General features: G+C 39.4%; 2 protein-coding genes and 1 non-coding gene across 9 annotated transcripts in view; 1 reads left to right on the forward strand and 2 right to left on the reverse strand.

Annotated features, from left to right (window-relative positions):
• DIS3L (DIS3 like exosome 3'-5' exoribonuclease) overlaps positions 1–2,518 on the forward strand; it is a 34,109-nt gene extending 31,591 nt beyond the window's left edge. For 3 of the 4 annotated variants that reach the window (XM_038580765.1, XM_038580763.1, XM_038580766.1), the window contains 3 exons: positions 509–654; positions 1,668–1,842; positions 1,930–2,518. In XM_038580765.1, coding sequence (XP_038436693.1) covers positions 509–654; positions 1,668–1,842; positions 1,930–2,238 — 630 coding nt within the window. In that variant the 3' untranslated portion in view covers positions 2,239–2,518. The remainder of the gene's footprint in view (positions 1–508; positions 655–1,667; positions 1,843–1,929) is intronic. The other variant, XM_038580764.1, reaches the window with a different exon arrangement.
• Positions 2,519–4,255: 1,737 nt separating this feature from the next.
• TIPIN (TIMELESS interacting protein) lies at positions 4,256–18,984 on the reverse strand. Of its 4 annotated transcripts, none has more exons than XM_038580768.1 (9): positions 18,837–18,908; positions 17,056–17,120; positions 15,373–15,513; positions 15,170–15,248; positions 14,695–14,770; positions 11,439–11,561; positions 11,146–11,209; positions 6,075–6,281; positions 4,256–4,810 (listed from the first exon to the last, which is right to left on the reverse strand). In XM_038580768.1, exons 3-9 carry the CDS (start codon positions 15,503–15,505, stop codon positions 4,632–4,634), a joined length of 861 nt encoding a protein of 286 aa, XP_038436696.1. In that variant the 5' UTR covers positions 15,506–15,513; positions 17,056–17,120; positions 18,837–18,908; the 3' UTR covers positions 4,256–4,631. The 4 variants fall into 4 exon arrangements, with proteins under 4 accessions (XP_038436696.1, XP_038436697.1, XP_038436695.1 ...); XM_038580769.1 differs by having other exon boundaries at positions 18,783–18,848; XM_038580767.1 differs by lacking the exon at positions 17,056–17,120 and having other exon boundaries at positions 18,837–18,984.
• Positions 10,149–10,284, reverse strand: LOC119866996. Its single transcript, XR_005381940.1, has one exon.
• Positions 18,985–19,450: the final 466 nt, after the last annotated feature.

The following is a 19,450-nucleotide window of genomic DNA, read 5'->3' on the forward strand; positions in this document are numbered from 1 at the left end:
TACTGTTCTAGGCAATTCAGTTTATACCCCTCCTTGTATATACACTTCTACAGACTTCTCAGATTGTTGCCTGGATATATTCCTGGCAGTAATTAATTGCTGCATAAATAAAACTTTGATACATATTACTAAATTGCCCTCCAGAATAGCAGTACTAATTTATACTTAGAGCAGCAGGATTTGTGGTAGGACAGCCTTGAAAATAAAGGTGAGGCATGGATATGGATATTCTCCTCTACCTGAATGAACTGTAAGGGATTCTAAATAACAAACAGGGCTTTTTTGTTGTTGTTGTTGTTAACAGGTTGTTTTCTTAAAAGACATTTTTGAGAGAATGATTGTTTGATGGTTAGGTTCCCACAAAATTGATTTAATTCATAATAGAGAAGAATATTTGTATGAATAGTTTTCTAGAGGCCTGCCTTTTTAAAGACATTGTTTCTGTAGGAGTTTGGGTTCTGTGTTTTCCCCAGGAATGTCCGCATGCTTCACATTGTGCTTCTTACAGGCAGCACAGCATTCTCAGAAGCAATCTACTGAGCTCTTCCAGTGCATGTATTTTAAAGACAAAGACCCAGAGAATGAGGAGCGTTGCATATCTGATGGAGTTATATATTCAATTAGAACAAATGGTGTGCTTGTATTTATACCAAGGTATGTTACATCTAATACATCTAATGTTAATAGTTAAGAAATCATAGTTACACTAGGGGCGTCTGAGTGGCTCAGTTGGTTAAGCATCTGCCTTCAGCTCAGGTCATGATCTCTGGGTCCTGGGATAGAGCCCCATATAGTTGGACTTCCTGCTCAGCAGGGAGTCTTCTCCTTCTCCCTCTGCTTCACCCCATACCCACACACCCTGCTCATGCTCTCAAATAAAATCTTAAAAAAAAAAAAATCATAGTTAAACTAAGTGTAGAACACAAACAGTATATTACATATAAACTACTAAAATACAACTATTTGGGTACTGATGTACATAATGTAATAGAATAATGCACTATGTAAGTATAAAAGTAGGGTGGCTCAGTTAAGCATTTGACTCTTTTTTTTTTTTTTTAAGCATTTGACTCTTGACCTCAGCTCAGGTTGTGATGGTACGGTTGTGAGTTCAAGCCCCACGTTGGGATCCACACTGGGCATGGAGCCTACTTTAAAAAAAAAAGTATAAAATAAATAAATAAATAAAAATAAAAATAAAAAAAGTATAAAAGATTAGCATCTAGTACATCTACATCAGTGTTGATAGGGATTTTACTTTTTTTTAATTTTTTTTAATTTTTTTTTATTTATTTATTTATGATAGTCACACACACAGAGAGAGAGAGAGAGAGAGAGAGAGAGAGAGAGAGAGAGAGAGGCAGAGACACAGGTTGAGGGAGAAGCAGGCTCCATGCACTGGGAGCCCGACGTGGGATTCGATCCCGGGTCTCCAGGATCACGCCCTGGGCCAAAGGTAGGCGCTAAACCCCTGCGCCACCCAGGGATCCCCAGGGATTTTACTTTTATTTAGCAAAATATTTTTCCATCTTCTCAGTGAAATATTTGGAGGTAAATGAGAGGGAAAGTTTTTAATCTAGAAGACTAGCTTTCTTGATTAATAAGTATACAAAATTTGTATACTAAGAATACATTATCTCTGCATTTTTTTTCTGGCAACGATTCAGGTTTGGGATTAAAGGTGCTGCTTATCTCAGAAATAAAGATGGTTTAGTGATCTCATGTGGCTCAGATAGCCGTTCGGAATGGAAACCAGGATCCCTTCAACGATTTCAAAACAAAATCACCTCTACCACAACAGGAGGGGAATCTGTTACATTCCATTTGTTTGACCATGTCACAGTAAGTCCATACTTATATTAAACATTGCTTTCAACATCTAACATCAAGAATGTGATTTGGTAATACGCATTTTCTCCTTTGTGATAGGTGAGAATATCTGTACAGGCCTCTCGCTGCCATTCAGATACAATCAGGCTTGAAATAATAAGCAACAAACCGTACATGATACCAGATACAGAACTTTTTCAACAGAGCTCCCTCTTGTTAAAGAGTGATTTAGTGAAAGAAGTAACTAGATCTGTGGAGGAGGCTCAGCTTGCCCAAGAAGTCAAAGTAAACATCATTCAGGAAGATTATCAAAAATACTGCCAAACCAAAGGAAGAAGCCTGTACACACTCCTGGAGGAGATAAGGGACCTAGCTCTCCTGGATGTTTCTAACAGTTATGTAATGTGAAATACTCTTTTTACTTCATTAAAAGAGCTGTTTTGTGAATGCTTTACCTTCTTTTTAACATTAATATCTAATGTTCCGTGTCACCTAATGTTCTAGTCCATTGGGATTCGGTAGATAGTTCACCAGTGCGCAAAATGTTTTCTCATCATTAAAGCTGCATTGAGGTGCAGTTAGGTCCCTTTGGAAACTGATTTTTCAGAAATGGATAGATCATGAATGGTGACTCTGCAAGTCACACTGCCAGTCTCCTTTTAATAAATCCAGAATTGATTTTTGATTAGCTTGTCTCAAATCTGTTCTTTCAAAATAAGTTTTAATTTTTATTAACTGCTCCTCTGGGGCATTTGGATCATTGGCCCCTCTGACATCATGTCAGATTGACTTTTCAGTTGCTTTCTTACAGGTAAGATTTAGTTCTGTCCACCTACCCACTCTAAAACTCCTATGCCATGTTTGACTCAAACCTCCCCTACTATCCCCACACCAGCGGGGGAAAAGGCACAGGGAGTGGGGTGGAGAGCACAGGTAAGTACAGCCTGTTCTCTCAAACTTCCCTTTCCACCCTCTTATTTGGCCAAGTTCTCCTTGGATGGAGTTGCAGTGGCCTTGCCCTTGTTTAAGACTTACTTTTTTTTCCTACTGCTGGAAAAAGAACTTTTCTTTCAGTCCTCCACTAGGCCAGTCCACAGCCAGCCAGAGGCCTGCCCACACAGCCCCTATGTTCTTGTGCTCAACTTCCTGCCTTTCAGCCAAACCATCCTTGTCACCCCATCCACAAGAGAAGTCAGCAAGCCTGATGGCATGAAGATGGCCACCTGTCCTGGCTTCACAGATAAAAGCCACTTTAGCACCATTACTGTGCCAGTCTGTCTCACAAAAAGCCACCTTCTCTAGGCCCCTGGCTGGCTCAGTTGGTGGACCATGCACGCAACTCTAGATCTCAGGTTGGTTTGTTTGTTTGTTTATTTATTTAGATAGAGAGAGAGAGAGAGAGAGGCAGAGACATAGGCAGAGGGAGAAGCAGGCTCCATGCACCGGGAGCCTGATGTGGGATTCAATCCAGGGTCTCCAGGATCGTGCCCTGGGCCAAAGGCAGGTGCCAAACCCTGCGCCACCCAGGGATCCCGTGCCACCCAGGGATCCCTAGATCTCAGGGTTTTAAGTTCTAGCCTCACACCATGTGTAGAGATCACTTAAAAAAATAAGATCTTAAAAAACAAAGCGAGGGCAGCCCTGGTGGCGCAGCGGTTTAGTGCCGCCTGCAGCCCAGGGCATGATCCTGGAGACCCGGGATTGAGTCCCACATCAGGCTGTCTGCATGGAGCCTGTTTCTCCCTCTGCCTGTGTCTCTGTCTGCCTCTCTCTCTCTCTCTCTGCATCTCTATGAATAAAATCTTAAAAAAAAAAAGCGAGAAAAATAAAAGCAACCTTCCCACCTCCTAGTTTGTTAAAACTAGCTTTGCCTTTCCAGGTCCCCTGTGGAAATCTGCCATGAATCAGACCTTTAAACTTGGTTGTCAACATGGCATTTTATCTGTAATTTACTCCTCCTCCCAGCTGATAGACTCAGGCAGGACAAGCTCCAATCAGATCTTCTCACTATCTGGCCCTACCACTTCTAGCCTCATATTTGCCATTCCCAAGTCTTTCTTATTTCCTAGATTTTCATTTCTGTATCACTATTGGACATGTCCTTCCCAATCCTTGGGATCTCTTCTACCAACTCAAAGGTGCCCGATGGATCCTCCCTAGATGCTCTGTTCCCCAGGATGTTTGCAAGTTTCTTTCCCACTAGTCAGTAACATACCAATGAGCATTTGAACTCCCCTAGCACCAACACAGGCCAGGCAATATAGCAGCCTTTCTTGTGACCCTTTAAGTATTAAAGTGACTCCTCAAAAAAAATAAAGTGACTCCTCAAAATACATGTAAACACATAGAGAAACCTTCAACATTTTACCAGAAGTGTGAATTGCAGAACTAAATAGCAGTAAGAAACTTTCATAAAGCCTCTAGAGATAGTTTATAAGATTTTTATTTCTTAAAAATGGACATTAATATTCAATATATATTTATATCTTAAAATCCCCAATTTACTGAAAACAAAACATTCAATGGCACACTAGCAGAAGGTGCTTAACTACTTATTTTCACAAAGTTAAATCTATATAAAAACACTAAAGAGAATAAATAGGCTCAACTATAGTAAGAAACAAGTATAAATATAAATAATACCAGATTTTAAAAAGGAATCTGTGTTTTCACTCCAAGTAAACAAAATATATACTAATCTAAAACTTAGAGGACAGCAAGCTAATAGATTTTCTCTTAGTTGAACCCTATCCAATCTTAGTAACATTTCTGGATAAACCATAAAGTTACTATTGTACATTTTAAAAGGATTGGTCCAGTGGTGTGTGCTCTATTTTTAATTCCTCCTCTTCATTTACAGTATTAACATCAGCAGCATTATGTGGATTGTCTAGAATGTCTTTGTGAAATCTGTCTGATGACTCTTCTTGATCCTCATCCTCTTCGATGGTTGGTGCCCTGGGTGTGTTTATTAATAAGTCTGAAAGAAAAATCATCATCATTACTCATTATAAGCACCTGGGCCAATCTTACCTGATAAATACAACTCTTCACAAGCTTCTATCAGTAGAAATGAAACCTATGATCACTTTCTTCCAAATAGTCATTTTTATATACCTATAAAGTCCACTCAAAAATTCAAGTCTTGAAAGGTAGTAAATTCAAACTCTTGAATCATAGCCAAATGCAATTGTTCTCATTCAAAAATCACAGTTATTAGATGAAGTTTTTAAAAATCAAATGCTCAGTAGCTACACATCAAAGTGACCTCTAGCAAAGAAAATTTAGGATCCTTATTTCTATGTAGGCAAATCTTAAAGTAATATATTATAAATAGAAAATGATCCTTAAAATGCTTATTGCCAAGTATACTTTGATAATGACAGCAAAGGAACTGCTATCAATGATAGTTGGACTCTCATGTAATTTTTCACCCGGTAGTAATAAAACATCCATTTGTAAAGTTGAAGATTAAGTTCATTTTAATCAGAAAGAATGACAATGTAGTCACACTAATTTTCACTTGAGAATTTTACTATCTTGGGTGAAACTTGTCTTATAACATGGTGTCTTGACTACTTAACCTTAATTCTTATTTTCCCATTTCAAAAGGAAAACTATATTGGATATTGAAAAAGACATGCAATCTGCTTCATTTAAAACCAATTTGCATTATTTTTAAATACAGTTTTAATAAACTTGGTTGTGTAGTTTCCAAACCCGCAGTCTATTTTAAAAACAGTAAATTTCAAGAGTTTTAAAAGAATGCATCAGATAAACTGATGGCTAAGTGACACGAAGCAATAAAAAGCAATTAAACACCCATTTAAGTCATTGCAAATAGCTCTAAAATCCTCAAAGGGTACAGAAGGCATTTTGTATGTTTAGGAAAGTACTATAATAATTAATTTCAAAATTATGATCCTAAAGATAAAACATGTGTCACATATTAAGGAGTCAGGAAAGAATGAATTTTTGACAGATTCAGAATCAAGGTGAAGTGATTAATTTTTTAAAAGGTACTCAGCTATCCAGAAAACCATCTTGGATTCATTTATTCTTTGAGGATTCCAAATAGCTCCCACAAATACACATGTGTGCACTCTCTCTCAGATATAAACTAAATACATCAGATTTTTTCTATACATAGAGGCATTTTTATTTTGTAGGTAGTAGAGAAGTTAAATTTCTAACATGTCCCTGATAATATTAATAGTAGCACATAAAACCAGCATAATATTTACCATTTCCAAGGGACTGACTATTACTTAGTAGTTTTGCCTGCCTTCTTTCCAAGGCCAGTTGTTTATTTCTCTCTATTCTCTGTTGTTGTTCTTCTGTTAGGCTTCTATTTGGCTCAGAAACAAAGTTCTCACTTTCCACTAAGTTTGTCAAAAAGGGATCTAATTCGGTAGCAGTTTTATCATAGCCATGATTTTCTCCTGCTTCACCTGCAGTAGAAATGAAAATTAGTACATCCGTAGTTAGAAAAAGGGCGTAATGCAGCTTTAAAAACCAGCCTAAAGTAACAAGGTGCCAGACCTGAAGAAACTATTTGTTTATTCAAATTGCTCTGAGGTGTGAGAATGTTCCAAATACCAATGATATGCATGAACAGAAAGCAAAAGTTCATAGTTATGGTTAAAAAATATTTTGTTTGGGCTAAGGAACTTAAAAGAATCCAAACCATATTCTTGCTTTACATTAAACAACAACATATTAGTGGCTTGCTATAGAGTCTATATGACACAGTAATAATTTTATATAAGCTATTTTTTAATGGGGTAAAACTCAGACACAAAATGAAAAAGGAGGGGTCCCTGACTGGCTCAGTCAGTAGAGCATGCAACTCTTGATCTTGGGGATGTGAGTTCAAGACCCACATTGTGTGCAGATTACTTAAAAATCTTAAAAAAAAAAAAAAAAAAAAAAAAGGAAAAGAAATTCAGAGATCTATGGACATATTTCCACATTAATTTTAAAAACTGCTCTCTACATTAGTCCTACTAAATTCTTAGAGTCCTGTACACCAGTTATCTCAAAGTAGGATGCCCCCTAAAATGATCCACAGTGGTACAGGAAGTACATATTGTATCTTCTATTTATATTTAAGAATTGAGAGAAATTGTTGAACTTAAAGACAGGCAGTGACAAACTATCATTTATCCATAGGACAGTTACTATGTGGCCTGTATGTGGCCTTAAAGGCAGACAGCTCCACCTTGCAGAAGATGGGAAAGCTGTGCCCCAGTCATTTTTTAAATTTCAGCATACCATGACATACAGCTGATTCTGATCACCCAATTAAGCAGACTGTCTAGTTTCAACACCAAAACAACCCCAACAAAATACACAAGGGGTAGCTTAAAAAAATTTTTGTGAAATAACCATATATAGAAGAGAAGGTAGACAAGATAATAGACACAAGCAAGAACTAAGAAAACAGCAAAGCTGACACTTCACCTTCCCCCTGTATCATTCACATTACACAGCTAAGAAAAAAATTATAAATAACATCATATGATCAGACAAGTAGGCAAAAATAAACCCCAAGATTTCGTATTACCAAGACCACCACTGGAAATATGAATTTACACACACTAACCTTGTCCTACACGACTAGCAAAACATTTAAAACAGAAGACAAACCTTTATAATCATTCTGGTAAGGTTTAAAAATCCTATGATATTTAATTTTACAAACAAATCCCTTTCAAGGTTTCTTCCTTAACGGTGAAAAACAAAAAGCAAGACATGGGGAAAAAAATGTTTTTTTTTTCCTGACATGGAAAAAAAAATTTAGCAAGAAACTAAAATGCATTATTTTATCAGGAAACATAGATGGAATACAGGTAGAAAACATTGCTACAGAAGTTCAGAAACAAATATTAGAACCGATAATACAATTTTGGGGTTTCTAATATGCTTCACCTTACAGGGCGTTCAGGATTCTGACCTAATGATGACATAAAGAACTTCTGTTTTGTGAGCCATGAAAGGAAAAGATCTCTTCAATAGTAAATGGACTCTTTAATACAATGTTTTATGGAAAACCAATGTGAACATAACCACTGATGGAGCTTTGACTGATAAAAATGGGATTACAAAAATTAGAACCACAAGTGAAATTCATTCACTGCAACATTCACAGGCATGTGACTGGCAAAGAAGCTTAATTAATTCAATGTGTTACAGGATGCCATCATTCTGGCACACATCAACAGATAAGCAAATATACACTAATTAAAGGGAAATAAGTACTGTGGGGGGAAAAAAGCATCAGAGAATCAGGATTGGGGGTGGGAGTATGATTTTAATAGAGTAGTCAAGGGCGCCTGGGTGGCTCAGGGGTTGGGTGCCTGCCTTTGGCTCGGGTCGTGATCCCGGGGTCCTGGGATCAAGTCCTGTGTTGGGTTCCCCGCAGGGAGCCTGCTTCTCCCTCTGACTATGTCTCTGCCTCTCTCTGTGTCTCTCATGAATAAATAGATAAAATTAAAAAAAAAAAAATAGTGTGGTCAGGGAGACTTTACTGAGTTGATATTTGAGCACAGTTTGAAAGGTAGAGAGCCCTGCAGACTTAGGGGCAGGAAGGAGGACAAAAGATGTGTTCACGGCAGAGTGTAAGAGTGCAAAAGCCTTAAGACAAAATTGTGCCTGGGAGGTTCAAGGAACAGCTAGGAGCCAAGTGTCACTCCGGCAGTTGAGTGGAGAAATGTAAAAGATACAGTCAGAGAGGAAGGGAGGTGGGGTAAGGAATAGATACTCTAAGGCCAAGGAGGACATTATAAAGATTTTGGCTTTTGCTTTGGGCAAAATAAAGAGCCACTACAAAGCTCTGAACAGAGGAGTTATATTAAATTTTAATGTAATCCCTGGCTTTTAAGAAAAACGATTGAAAAAAGGTAATTTGCTTATGAAGTTCAGCAAAAATCCTTCATTTATTATGAATGGGATGAGAAAATGAATATATCAAAAGTTAAGTGTAGTTAATGTTATTCTTCCATTTGGGTGAATCTTATAAGGTAAAATCAAGAGGAGGGCTGCAGGGATGACTACAATCACATCTTCAAATCATCAATCAGGTAGCAGTCCAAAATTTTGGAGGAAAAAAAAATTCAGTAGAATATTTAGTTACATTGTTCTTACTCTAAAACCTCATGTAATGTTCTAGTGAGAATAAAAATGTGTATTGGGCACCTGGGTGGTTCAGTTCATTAAGTGTCTGACTTCAGCTCAGATCATAATGTGAAGGTACTGGGATGGAGTCCCACATCCAGCTCCGTGCTCAGTGGGGAATCTGCTTCTCCCTCTCCTTCTGCCCCTATCTGGTCTTATGTGTGTGCTCATTCTCTCTCTCAATATATATATTTTAAATGTGTTATTTATCATATAAGTAATACATGTATTATAAAAGTAAATAGGGCAGCCCCAGTGGCCCAGCGGTTTAGCGCCGCCTTCAGCCCAGGGGTGTGATCCTGGAGACCTGGGATGGAGTCCCATGTCAAGCTCCCTGCATGGAGCCTGCTTCTCCCTCTGCCTGTGTCTCTGCCTCTCTCTCTCTGTCTGTCATGAATAAATAAATAAAATCTTTTTAAAAAATAAAAGTAAATAAATAAAATGCTCAAAACCTTTTTACTATTGTAGTGCCTTATCCAAAAAAATCTAGACTCTTCTCTTAGGATACAGAGAGGACAGATTCAGTAACAGGGCCGAGATAGAGGCCTCTGCTATGTACCCAGTATATCAGCAGGCCTGTAATTCCATCAATAGTCCTCTGTTAATTTATGCCTCTGCACAAATGAGTCAGTCCCTCTCTCCAAAATCACCTTTGCTTGAACTCTACTGCTTATCACTCAAAGTACTCATGATTTGTCCTCTGTGAGGCTTTCCCCTCTCCTAGGTAAAAGCAACTACGCTCTCCTTTGCATCCTACCCAGTGCCTTATTCTTATCTCTAATTTCAGCACCAATCAGAATAGATGTCTCACTCATTCACTAGTCTGTTAGCCCATGAACCAAGGGGTCTGACCTTACTCATCTTTATCCCTGAAATTCTAGCACACACTATGCAGCTCAAAAACTGCTGCCAAGTAAACTAACCCAGTGGTATGTGCTGTGTAATTTACTGTAGTCATTAATTCCTTTCAATATACCAAATCCCACGCCATTGATACATACCACATTTTTACCAAAATATTAGATATTGATTATTTAAGTCATAATTCTTCACATTTTTAAAAACAACTTATAAAAACTTGGGGGGGTGGTCTGCATTTTCTATCACATCTATTAAAAGTTTAAAAAACACAAATAAACAAACATGTATGGAGCCATCGCACAGAGAATCTGATAACTATACAGACCCTGTCGGCAGGAACCATATGTTTTGATGTGTGTGACCGTCTATGGTTGCACTGTACAACTAACAAATGCAATCAATACCAGGAACAGTCACAAAAGAGACCTTCCTCACCTAAAAATGGAGTTACATCCTGATAAGCCCATCAGTTGACAGTATCTTATTTTTTTTTTTAGTTGACAGTATCTTAAATCAAAAATGGGTTTAAAAAAAAATGGGTTTAATCTACCTAGCCTACCTTAAACATGCTCTAAACACTTACATAGCCTACAGTTAACGCGAAATCATGTAACACAAAACCTATTTTATAATATAATGTTGAATATGTCATGTAATTTATGGAATACTGTACTGAAAGTGGAAAACAGAATGGTTATCAATCTATCGGTTGTTTACCCTCAGTGTGGCTGTTCCTGCCCAGCGTCACAAGAGACCCAACATTTGAAATTCTAAGTATGGTTTCTACTGAATGCATATCACTTCTGCACCATCATTAAGTCAAACAATCATAAGTCAAGCCACTGTTAACCTGAGGACCATCTATATACAGGATCTGTACTCTTAAGTGTAAACTATTTCATCATCAAATTATTCCAATTCCCTAGATTCTAATACACACTTTTAATGGTGTATATGTGTATGAACACTACACTACATCTTGTCATTTAGTTTCATTAACCAACCACTACAAAGGATAATGGGTATCAGAGTTCTCAAAGGCTCAAGTTCTGTGACTGTATTTTTACATCTCTTAACGGCACTGCAGTCATGTCTTTAAGAAACAAGTACCAAACAACATTCTGGATGTACCAAAGCATTTCAACTCATTCCTAGTTACTATAATTATGTTTACTCAACTACTCAATATAGATGAAGAACCCAGTGCTTAATCTACCCTTGCCCCAACTAGATCTATTTCTAAAAGCAAAATTATTAGAAATAAACTTATATTCTTACCATCATTGCTAATAAAATCTTCATGTATAATAGGTAGGTCAAGTCGAATTCGTTTTAAACAGGTCTGAAAATAAAGAGGTATTTTTACATTTTCGTAAGTAACATTTGGGGGAAAATGAGAATTCATTCAATTCTTAGTTTCAAAAAAGTTAATAACTACTCTTAGTTTTCCTTCTCTCTACCATGACAGACTTCAAAATGAAAACGCCAAACAGTGACTTAGCCTCAACTAAAATCTATCCTTGGCACTATTTAGCATTATGAATGATATTCATAATAATCTCAACACCTACCTGAACTTCCTTTTTACTTCCCAGGTATTCAACTCTGTCAATAAAATCCTCGAATTGCAGTTTAGGGAATAGCCTATGTGCCCAATGCTCCATGTGTCTGATTAGCGTTTTCAAGTCTTCAGCCTGGCACATAAAAATAAAAATGCTAAATAGAAGACTCATTCTCACAACTGACCTTGTCAGCAGATTTTAGAATTGAATAGTAATGCCAAAGTCACTGGTGTCATTTTATATTTATAAGGTTAAGAAACTTCTGAAGAAACTTTAAGGAGAGAAATATTGAGCTTAGAGGATTGCAGTCTAAAAGACCACTGGATATAGATTTTAAAAAGCCCACTATGAAAACTTAATAAAAGTTAAAAGATAATCATGTATCTTTTCAGAACTGTAAAGTAATATGGGAAAATAAGCTTTAATAAAATATGTCAAGATATCTTTTAGGAATAACGAAACAAAATGACAGGTCCCTAATCATATATAAAGAATAAAGCATTGAGAATTCAACACTGAAAATACAGTCAGAAATCCCAAGGGCAAAGTACAAAGACTAGCAACAACTGTTTAAACGTTCTCTGGGAAAAACAAACAAAGAAAAAACGTTCTCAGGGCACAATACCTCTCTATATAGGAAATTTCAATGTCACAATAAAAAAATTTTTTTAAAGATTTATTTATTTATTCATGAGGGACACACAGAGAGAGAGGCAGAGACACAGACAAGGAGAAGCATGCTCCTAGCAGGGAGCCCAATGTGGAACTTGACCCTGGGACCAGGATCACGTCCTGAACCAAAGGCAGACGCTCAACAGCTGAGCCACCCAGGCGTCCCAACATCACAATAAAATTTTTAAAAATTAAAATGAAAAAGTTTTAAGACACTGGACTAATGAATAACAAAATTCCAAATTCCTGGTTTTAATGTAAAATATTTTATTCTTAACAGTATTTTAAAGATTTACTGATTTTTGAGAGTGTGTAAGAGAGAGCATGCACACACGTGAGTGGAGAAGGGCAGAGGTAGAGGGAGAAATCCACAAGCAGACTCCCCACTGAACATGGAGCCCCACACGGGGCTCTATCCCAGGACCCTGAGACCACGACCCAAGCCAAAACCAAGAGTCAGACACTTAACCGACTGAACTACTTCAGACACCCCACAACAGTATTTTAAAATAGAATAGTCAAAAGCACAGGCTATAGATCACACTGCATAGATCAAATCTGAATCCTGCTACTTAGCAGCTGTGTGACTTTATGCAAATCACTACCTCTGTGCATTCTTTTTCATGTATAAAGTGAGAGTATTATTATATACACTTTATAAGGTATTAGAAATAAGTAATACAAGTGCCTGACACAAAGTATACACTCAAATACTGGCTATTGTTGTTGTAAACTGATCTTGTCTAAGAAGTCAAAGGTCAACTCTACCAGTAACTAAACATGTAATACTGAGAGCACTGTGCTTGCTGAGGCAGCACATATGTTAAAGTAATACTGAGAGCATGTGTTATCATTCTCCTTCTGATAATAAAGACAAATTTGTTTGTTTTTAATGCAATCACCTAAGACTATTTTCCAATTGTTGGGGGTAGCTGGTCAGTCACCTTACAATGTCACGTTAGAACAAAGAGTCATAAAAGAAACACTTCAATACAATGGGACGTTCCAAGTCATACGTGGAGAAAAAAGCAGTGAGGATTCAACTTTGTGAGAAAACAGTACAAATTTTCAAAGGCAAAGTACAGAAGACTAAATAGCATAAACCCAGTGATGAAACACAAAATTTTTATCTGTCATATAAACTCATTTATTTTAATAAAGTACTTATTATGAAAATGATAAAGACTTCATTAAATTCAAAGAACCAATTCATCATTACAACCTGAAAATTTCAACAAGGGCAATAAATTAACTGAGATGGGTATGGTTTGGGGTTTTTGTTTTGTTTTTTTTTAAGTAAACTCTATACCCAACATGGGCTTTGATTCACAACCCTGAGATCAGGAGTCACATGCTCTACTGAGCCAACTAGGCACCTCTCTTGGGATTATTTTTTACTCCTTTTTTACCTCCTTATATCCAGCTGCCTACAAGTAGTGTAGGTTGTTTATCTACTACCATATCAGGCTATCTTGATCTGTTCACCTTCACCTTGGTAGTGTGACAGTATCTGAATTGCCATCTGCTTCCAGCCTCTTCCGTCTTTCCCATTATCCTGCATAGCACACCAAGATGGTGCTCAGCTGCATTAATATTACTCTAGCTGGGCTATGAAAGAGGCATTCTTAAAACTCTAAAATATCCTTTCCTTAACTAGATAATGGGACCAAAAGCTACCCCACAGGTTTGAGAATTAAAGAATATATTTGAGGGCAGCCTGGGTGGCTCAGCGGTTTAGCGCCACCTTCAGCCCAGGGTGTGATCCTGGAGACCCGTGATCCAGTCCCACATCAGGCTCCCTGCATGGAGCCTGCTTCTCCCTCTGCCTGTCTCTGCCTCTCTCTCCCCCTCTCTGTGTCTCTCATGAATAAATAAAATCTTTTAAAAAAATTAAGCATATATTTGAAAATACTTCAACTGCAAAGCTCTACAAAGATATCCGCAAAAAAGTTTATCTACACTCTACATTAGTCAAAGAGACTTTTAGGGCTGCGTGGGTGGCTCAATCAGTTAAGCACCTGACTCTTAATCTCAGCCCAGGTCTTGATCTCAGAATCCTGAGTTCAAGCCCCACACTGGGCTCCATGCTGCGTGTGGAGCCTACTTTAAAAAAAAAAGGTAAGAGACTTTTAAAATATACATTTGGACAGTCATCAACAGTTCTTAAATGTCTTCATTTTTCACCGTAAATGATGCCTATTATGAATCAGACACATATAACAAGATATGTGCCATATCTTGGGGACATGTAAGTGATTGATACAGGTAAAGTCCTTGCTCTCCTGAAGCCTAAAATCACCTTTAAGGTAGACTAACTCAATTTTATTCCTAGAAATTATAAAGTACAAACTCAGAGCTTAGACTTAGATGTGATTTTCCTAAAGACTTATGGTGGCTTTAGGAAAGAAGACTATAAGACATTTTTTCTGATTGTTTAAGCAGTGCCCTTTCCACTACATCTTAGTTTCTCAAGAGATATGATGATGAATCATAGTATCTGTGAAACATTCTAATATTCTTCAGAATATGATAATGGGCCCATAGCTCTACTGATACTTGAAAGAACAAAGAATAAAAATCAGACATTTCTTACCTCATGACCTTTACCTTTGAATTTTGCATTATCAAACACATGCCTTAATGCTGGAAGCCCTCTCTCTGAAATTAATCTGTGAAGAGAAACATGTTTTGAATTTCAAGTTTTCTAGAGCCATCAAGGCCAAAGCAAGATCATAAGAAAAATATCTGCTGAACTGAAAGAAAAAAAAAAAAAAAAAGAAAGAAAGAAAAAGAAAAGCACCTGAGTGACTCAGTTAAGTATCCAATTCTTGATTTCAGCTCAGGTCATGATCTCAGGGTCCTCAAATCAAGCCCCATGGGGGCAGGGGGCACACTCAGTGGGGAGTCTGCAAGATTTTCTCTCTCCCCCTCTCCCAGAAAGAGATATCTGATCTCCAGATGATTCCCGACTAAAAGTTTTTAATATAAGGGGGAAAAAAATGTAAAAACAAAAACAAAAACAAAAAAAAAACAACTATGAACATTTAAGGAAATAGTAGTAAGTGTACCTCTGAGCATCCAGCTTAGGTATGTTCCGTTTAACTGTTCTCTTTGGAGGTACAGGAACAGGCGCTCCTCTCCCTGACTCTAGAGAAATATACCAATATTTAATATTGCTTGAATAATTTAAGCCTCATTTGTAAAATGTATCATTTCTATGCTGACAAGTGGATAACTGAACACAGGCACTTTTTTGGAACTCTCTACAGACCTTCATCAGGTTCAGCTCCTTCTCCATCTCCTCTCTGTGGAGAGGCTGGAGGTGGAAAAGGAGGAAAAGTTTCATCTTCTATATGCTCATAATCTGGTAAGTCAATCAAGCCATTCTCCTCTGGCTCTAGCATCTTCTCCTCTACAGAAAAGAAAAAGAAAAAAAAAGGAAGTTTATTTATGCAAGTAGTCTCTCTACAGTTAAGTTCCACCTGCAGCAAAATGCATGTGTTTCAGTCAGTTAAACCATATTTCAAATGCATATCATGAAAAGAAGCAGAAAGTGATTATGGGAAAAAACAACTGGATTAGAAATCAGAAGTGTGGTCTAATGTAGACCCTGCCAATCAATAACTACATGATTTTTCAGCAAATCCTCAACTGTTGGGTCTCCTCTATCTCCTCTAAAACAGGCAGGGTTCAGGTACCTCATCCCCACTTTAACCAAAGCAGCTTTTTAAAAAATCTGTTAACATATTCGTCTTCTAAGGTTTCCTCTGAAGAAAAGGAAATAATCCTCAGGTTGAAAACTGGAAAGAACACTATTCAGTACCTTCAAACTTGACCTCTGAGCAACATCTGACACTTCTGATTGGTTCCTTTTTCTGAAAAACTATTTTCCTTGGCTTCTGGATGGAACACTGTACTCACATGGTTTTCCTCCCTTTCCAGACACTCCTGGATCTCCTGTGCAGATTGATCTTCCCCTAACCTTGGCAGTAAGTATTCAAGACTCCATCCCAGGCCCTCTTCATTTACTTATGTACATGGCTTTAAGAGTTATAGATGAATATATATCTCCCATTTTTTACCTCTACCTGAGCCATCAAATCTGAGCTCCCAATCCCTAGTTCTCATTTTATAGCTCTTAAATTTCGCAGAGGCATCTATAACTTCTCATGTCCAAAACCAAATTTCTAAATTTTCCCAATTCAGGGATGGCTGGGTGGCTTAGTGGTTAAGTGTCTGCCTCCAGCTCAGGGCGTGATCCTGGGGTGCTGGGATTGAGTCCCGCATCAGACTTCCCACAGAAAGCCTGCTTCTCTCTCTGCCTCTCTCATGAATAAATAAAATCATAAATAAATCAATCTATTAATTAATTTTCCCAATTCAATGAGCGACATCTATCCAGCCATGCAAACTTCAATATTTCCTTCCCCCATCCTACATATCCTGTCCATTTTACTTCCTATTCATCCATTAAGTCTTTCCATTTTTCCCTATCTCCACAATGACTTCCTAACGTTTCTTGTTTTGGTTACTCAATTACTCATAGCCACTTTTGCCTTTTTTGCCTTTTTCAAACCATTCTCCGTAGTACAGCTAGACTGAAGCTCTGGAAATGTAAAGCCAAACACATTACCACTTGGCTTAGATATTTCAATGGCTTCCTAATGCTCTTGGGCTTCTGATAAAACTCCAAGGCCCTGCCTGATATGACAGCTTCCTCCTTTCTCCAGGCTCACTTCATACAACTCTTCATACTTTTTTTTTTCCAGTTTCTTGAGAGAGCCATAATCCCTCAGGCATGGATCCTTTGCTAAGGCTATTTCCTATCTTGAAGGCTCCTCCCTGATTCCTTATCTATCTCAATTCTCACCTCCTCAAATAAGTCTACCCTAATTTCCCTGAATTAAATCCTATAAGCATTCAACGTGTCAAGTACCAATTTCATAGCACTTACCCAGTTTTAATATTGTTCCATTTCTGTCATTATCTAATGTTTGTCTTCCATACTAGACTGCAGTTCTAAAAAGGCAAAGACCAGGTGAGTCTTTGTGTTCCACCACCGTATCTCCAAAGCTGATATACAGCAGGTGCTCCATAAATATTTGTTGAATGAGGAATAAAGACTCCAGGCAGCCCGGGTGGCTCAGTGCGGCCTTCAGCCCAGGGTGTGATCCTGGAGTCCTGGGATCGAGTCCCACAACGGGCTCCCTGTATGGAGCCTGCTTCTCCCTCTGCCTGTGTCTCTCAAGAATAAATAAAATCTTTAAAAAAAAAAAAAAAAAAAGAATAAAGATTCCAAAGCTTCCCCCAAACTGTAAAACTACTAGAGCTAAAGGATACCTAAAGTCCCTCCAATTCTAAATCTTGGTGACCACAAATACATAAAAACAAAACAACTCCTGATGATGACGCACCTGTCTCCAGCTAAGGTTCAATAACCACAGGTTTTCAAAATTGGAAAGGCAGTTAACCTAAAGTAGCTTCCTGGGTTGGGCTCAGTCAATTTAACATCTGCCTTCAGCTCAGGTCATGATCCCAGAGTCCTGGGCTAGAGCTCTGTGTGGGGCTCCCTGCTCAGGGGGCAGTCTGCTTCTCCCTCTCCCTCCACCCCTCACCCTGCTTGTGCTCTCTCTCTAAAATAGATAAAAATCTTTTTAAAAATTAAGTAGGGATCCCTGGGTGGCGCAGCGGTTTGGTGCCTGCCTTTGGCCCAGGGCGCGATCCTGGAGACCCGAGATCGAGTCCCACGTCGGGCTCCTGGTGCATGGAGCCTGCTTCTCCCTCTGCCTGTGTCTCTGCCTCTCTTTCTGTGTGTGTGTGACTATCATAAATAAATAAAAATTAAAAAACTAAAATTAAAAAAAAAAATAAAAGTGATGACCTGGGCAGCCCGGGGTGGGGGGTGGGGGGTGCTCAGCGGTTTAGCGCCGCCTTCAGCCCAGGGCCTGATCCTCGAGACCCGGGATCGAGTCCCACGTCGGGCTCCCTGCATGGAGCCTGCTTCCCTCTGCTTGTGTCTCTGTTTCAAAAAAATAAAATCTAAAAAAAAAAAAAAAAACTGGCCAAGCACGGGGTGGGGTTTGTTAGTAAAGTGGTAGTGAATAAAGTACCTATCTTTCACTTCTCGGCGGGGATCGCATATACTGTTTTTCGACATCGATGAAATGCTTTTAAGCTTCCGCCTCTAGTCCTCAAACTTTCAGAGGAGTGAAGGTAACTAATTTTTTTTTTTAAGATTTTATCTATTCCTGAGAGACACAGAGACACAGGCAGAGGGAGAAGCAGGCTCCCTGCGGGGATCCCGATGCGGGGCCGGGCGGGTCGCGACCTGAGCCCAAGGCAGACGCGCCCCGAAGGCACCAGGTTTAATATCCAAACTGCAAGTCACTTCCAGACCGTTAGGGGTCCAATGTCCAACTTCATCCAAATTATCAAAAGAAGTAGCGCCTGTGGAAAGGGGAGTCCTGCGAAGCCCCCGGACAGCGGGCGGCCCGCCAAGTCCCCCGGCGCCTCCCGGCTGCACGCGGCTAGCGGCGGACCCGAGAGAGAACCGACAGGTAAAACCGCCGCCCTCCTCCCCCCCAGTCCGCCGCGGCCTCTCAGCCCCGCTCAGCCCAGATCCCCGTCCAACCTCCACACTCGCTCCCCGAGGCCCGCCAGCACCTCCGCTCCTCCACCCACCCCTCGCTCGGCCGCCGCCGCCGCCGCCAGCCGCCCCCCCGCGCCAGCTCTCACCCTCCGGGGCACCGCCGCGGCCACAGCGCGGGGCCAGACGCGGCGGCTAAACCGCGTTGATCGCGAGATTCTGGAGGTTCCCGCCGCGAGAAGGGGCCTGCGCGCTCGGCGCCAAATCTGCGCGGGGGTTGGCGGGAGCCCGCGGGACTCACTGGCCCCGCCCCCGGCTCCGCCCCCAGATCCAGGCCCCGCCCACCGCCTCCGAGCCCGCCTCTCCCCAGCCCGGGTAGCTCCCGCCCTCCTGAATTCCTGGAAGGGGTGGATCGGTGTTTGCTTTAAGGCTCGGATCCCTTACGCCCCGGGCGCTTCGGACTTTGGGGAAAGGTCTGTTTTCTAGAACGCCTGCTTGTGAATGGAGTTGAAAGAGGCAGTGCATTTTGATGAGAAACTACGGATGCTTCAGACCTCACAATTCCTTGAACACTGAGCGTCATTGTTGCAAAAAAGAGATGGTGAATAGAGGCGACACAAAAATGTAAAAAAAAATACGTTACTAAAAAAAAAAAAAGTTATTATTTATTTATTTATTTATTTATTTATTTATTTATTTATTTATTTATTTATTTATCTGTTTGTTTATTTTCCGTTGCTTTCTTTTTAAAAGTGAGCTCAGC

The sequence above is a fragment of the Canis lupus genome, chromosome 30, assembly GCF_011100685.1.
Source record: "Canis lupus familiaris isolate Mischka breed German Shepherd chromosome 30, alternate assembly UU_Cfam_GSD_1.0, whole genome shotgun sequence".
Lineage (NCBI taxonomy): Eukaryota > Metazoa > Chordata > Mammalia > Carnivora > Canidae > Canis > Canis lupus.

Bases quoted from the DNA above. Each gene is read 5' to 3' on its own strand.
- TIPIN (XM_038580767.1), bottom strand. From the start codon at position 15,505: ATGCTAGAGCCAGAGGAGAATGGCTTGATTGACTTACCAGATTATGAG. The intron at 14,771-15,169 runs GTACACTTACTA...TTCTCTTCACAG, and splicing joins CCTAAGCTGGATGCTCAGAG to ATTAATTTCAGAGAGAGGGC. The intron at 11,210-11,438 runs GTAGGTGTTGAG...CTTTATTTTCAG, and splicing joins GAAGTAAAAAGGAAGTTCAG to ACCTGTTTAAAACGAATTCG.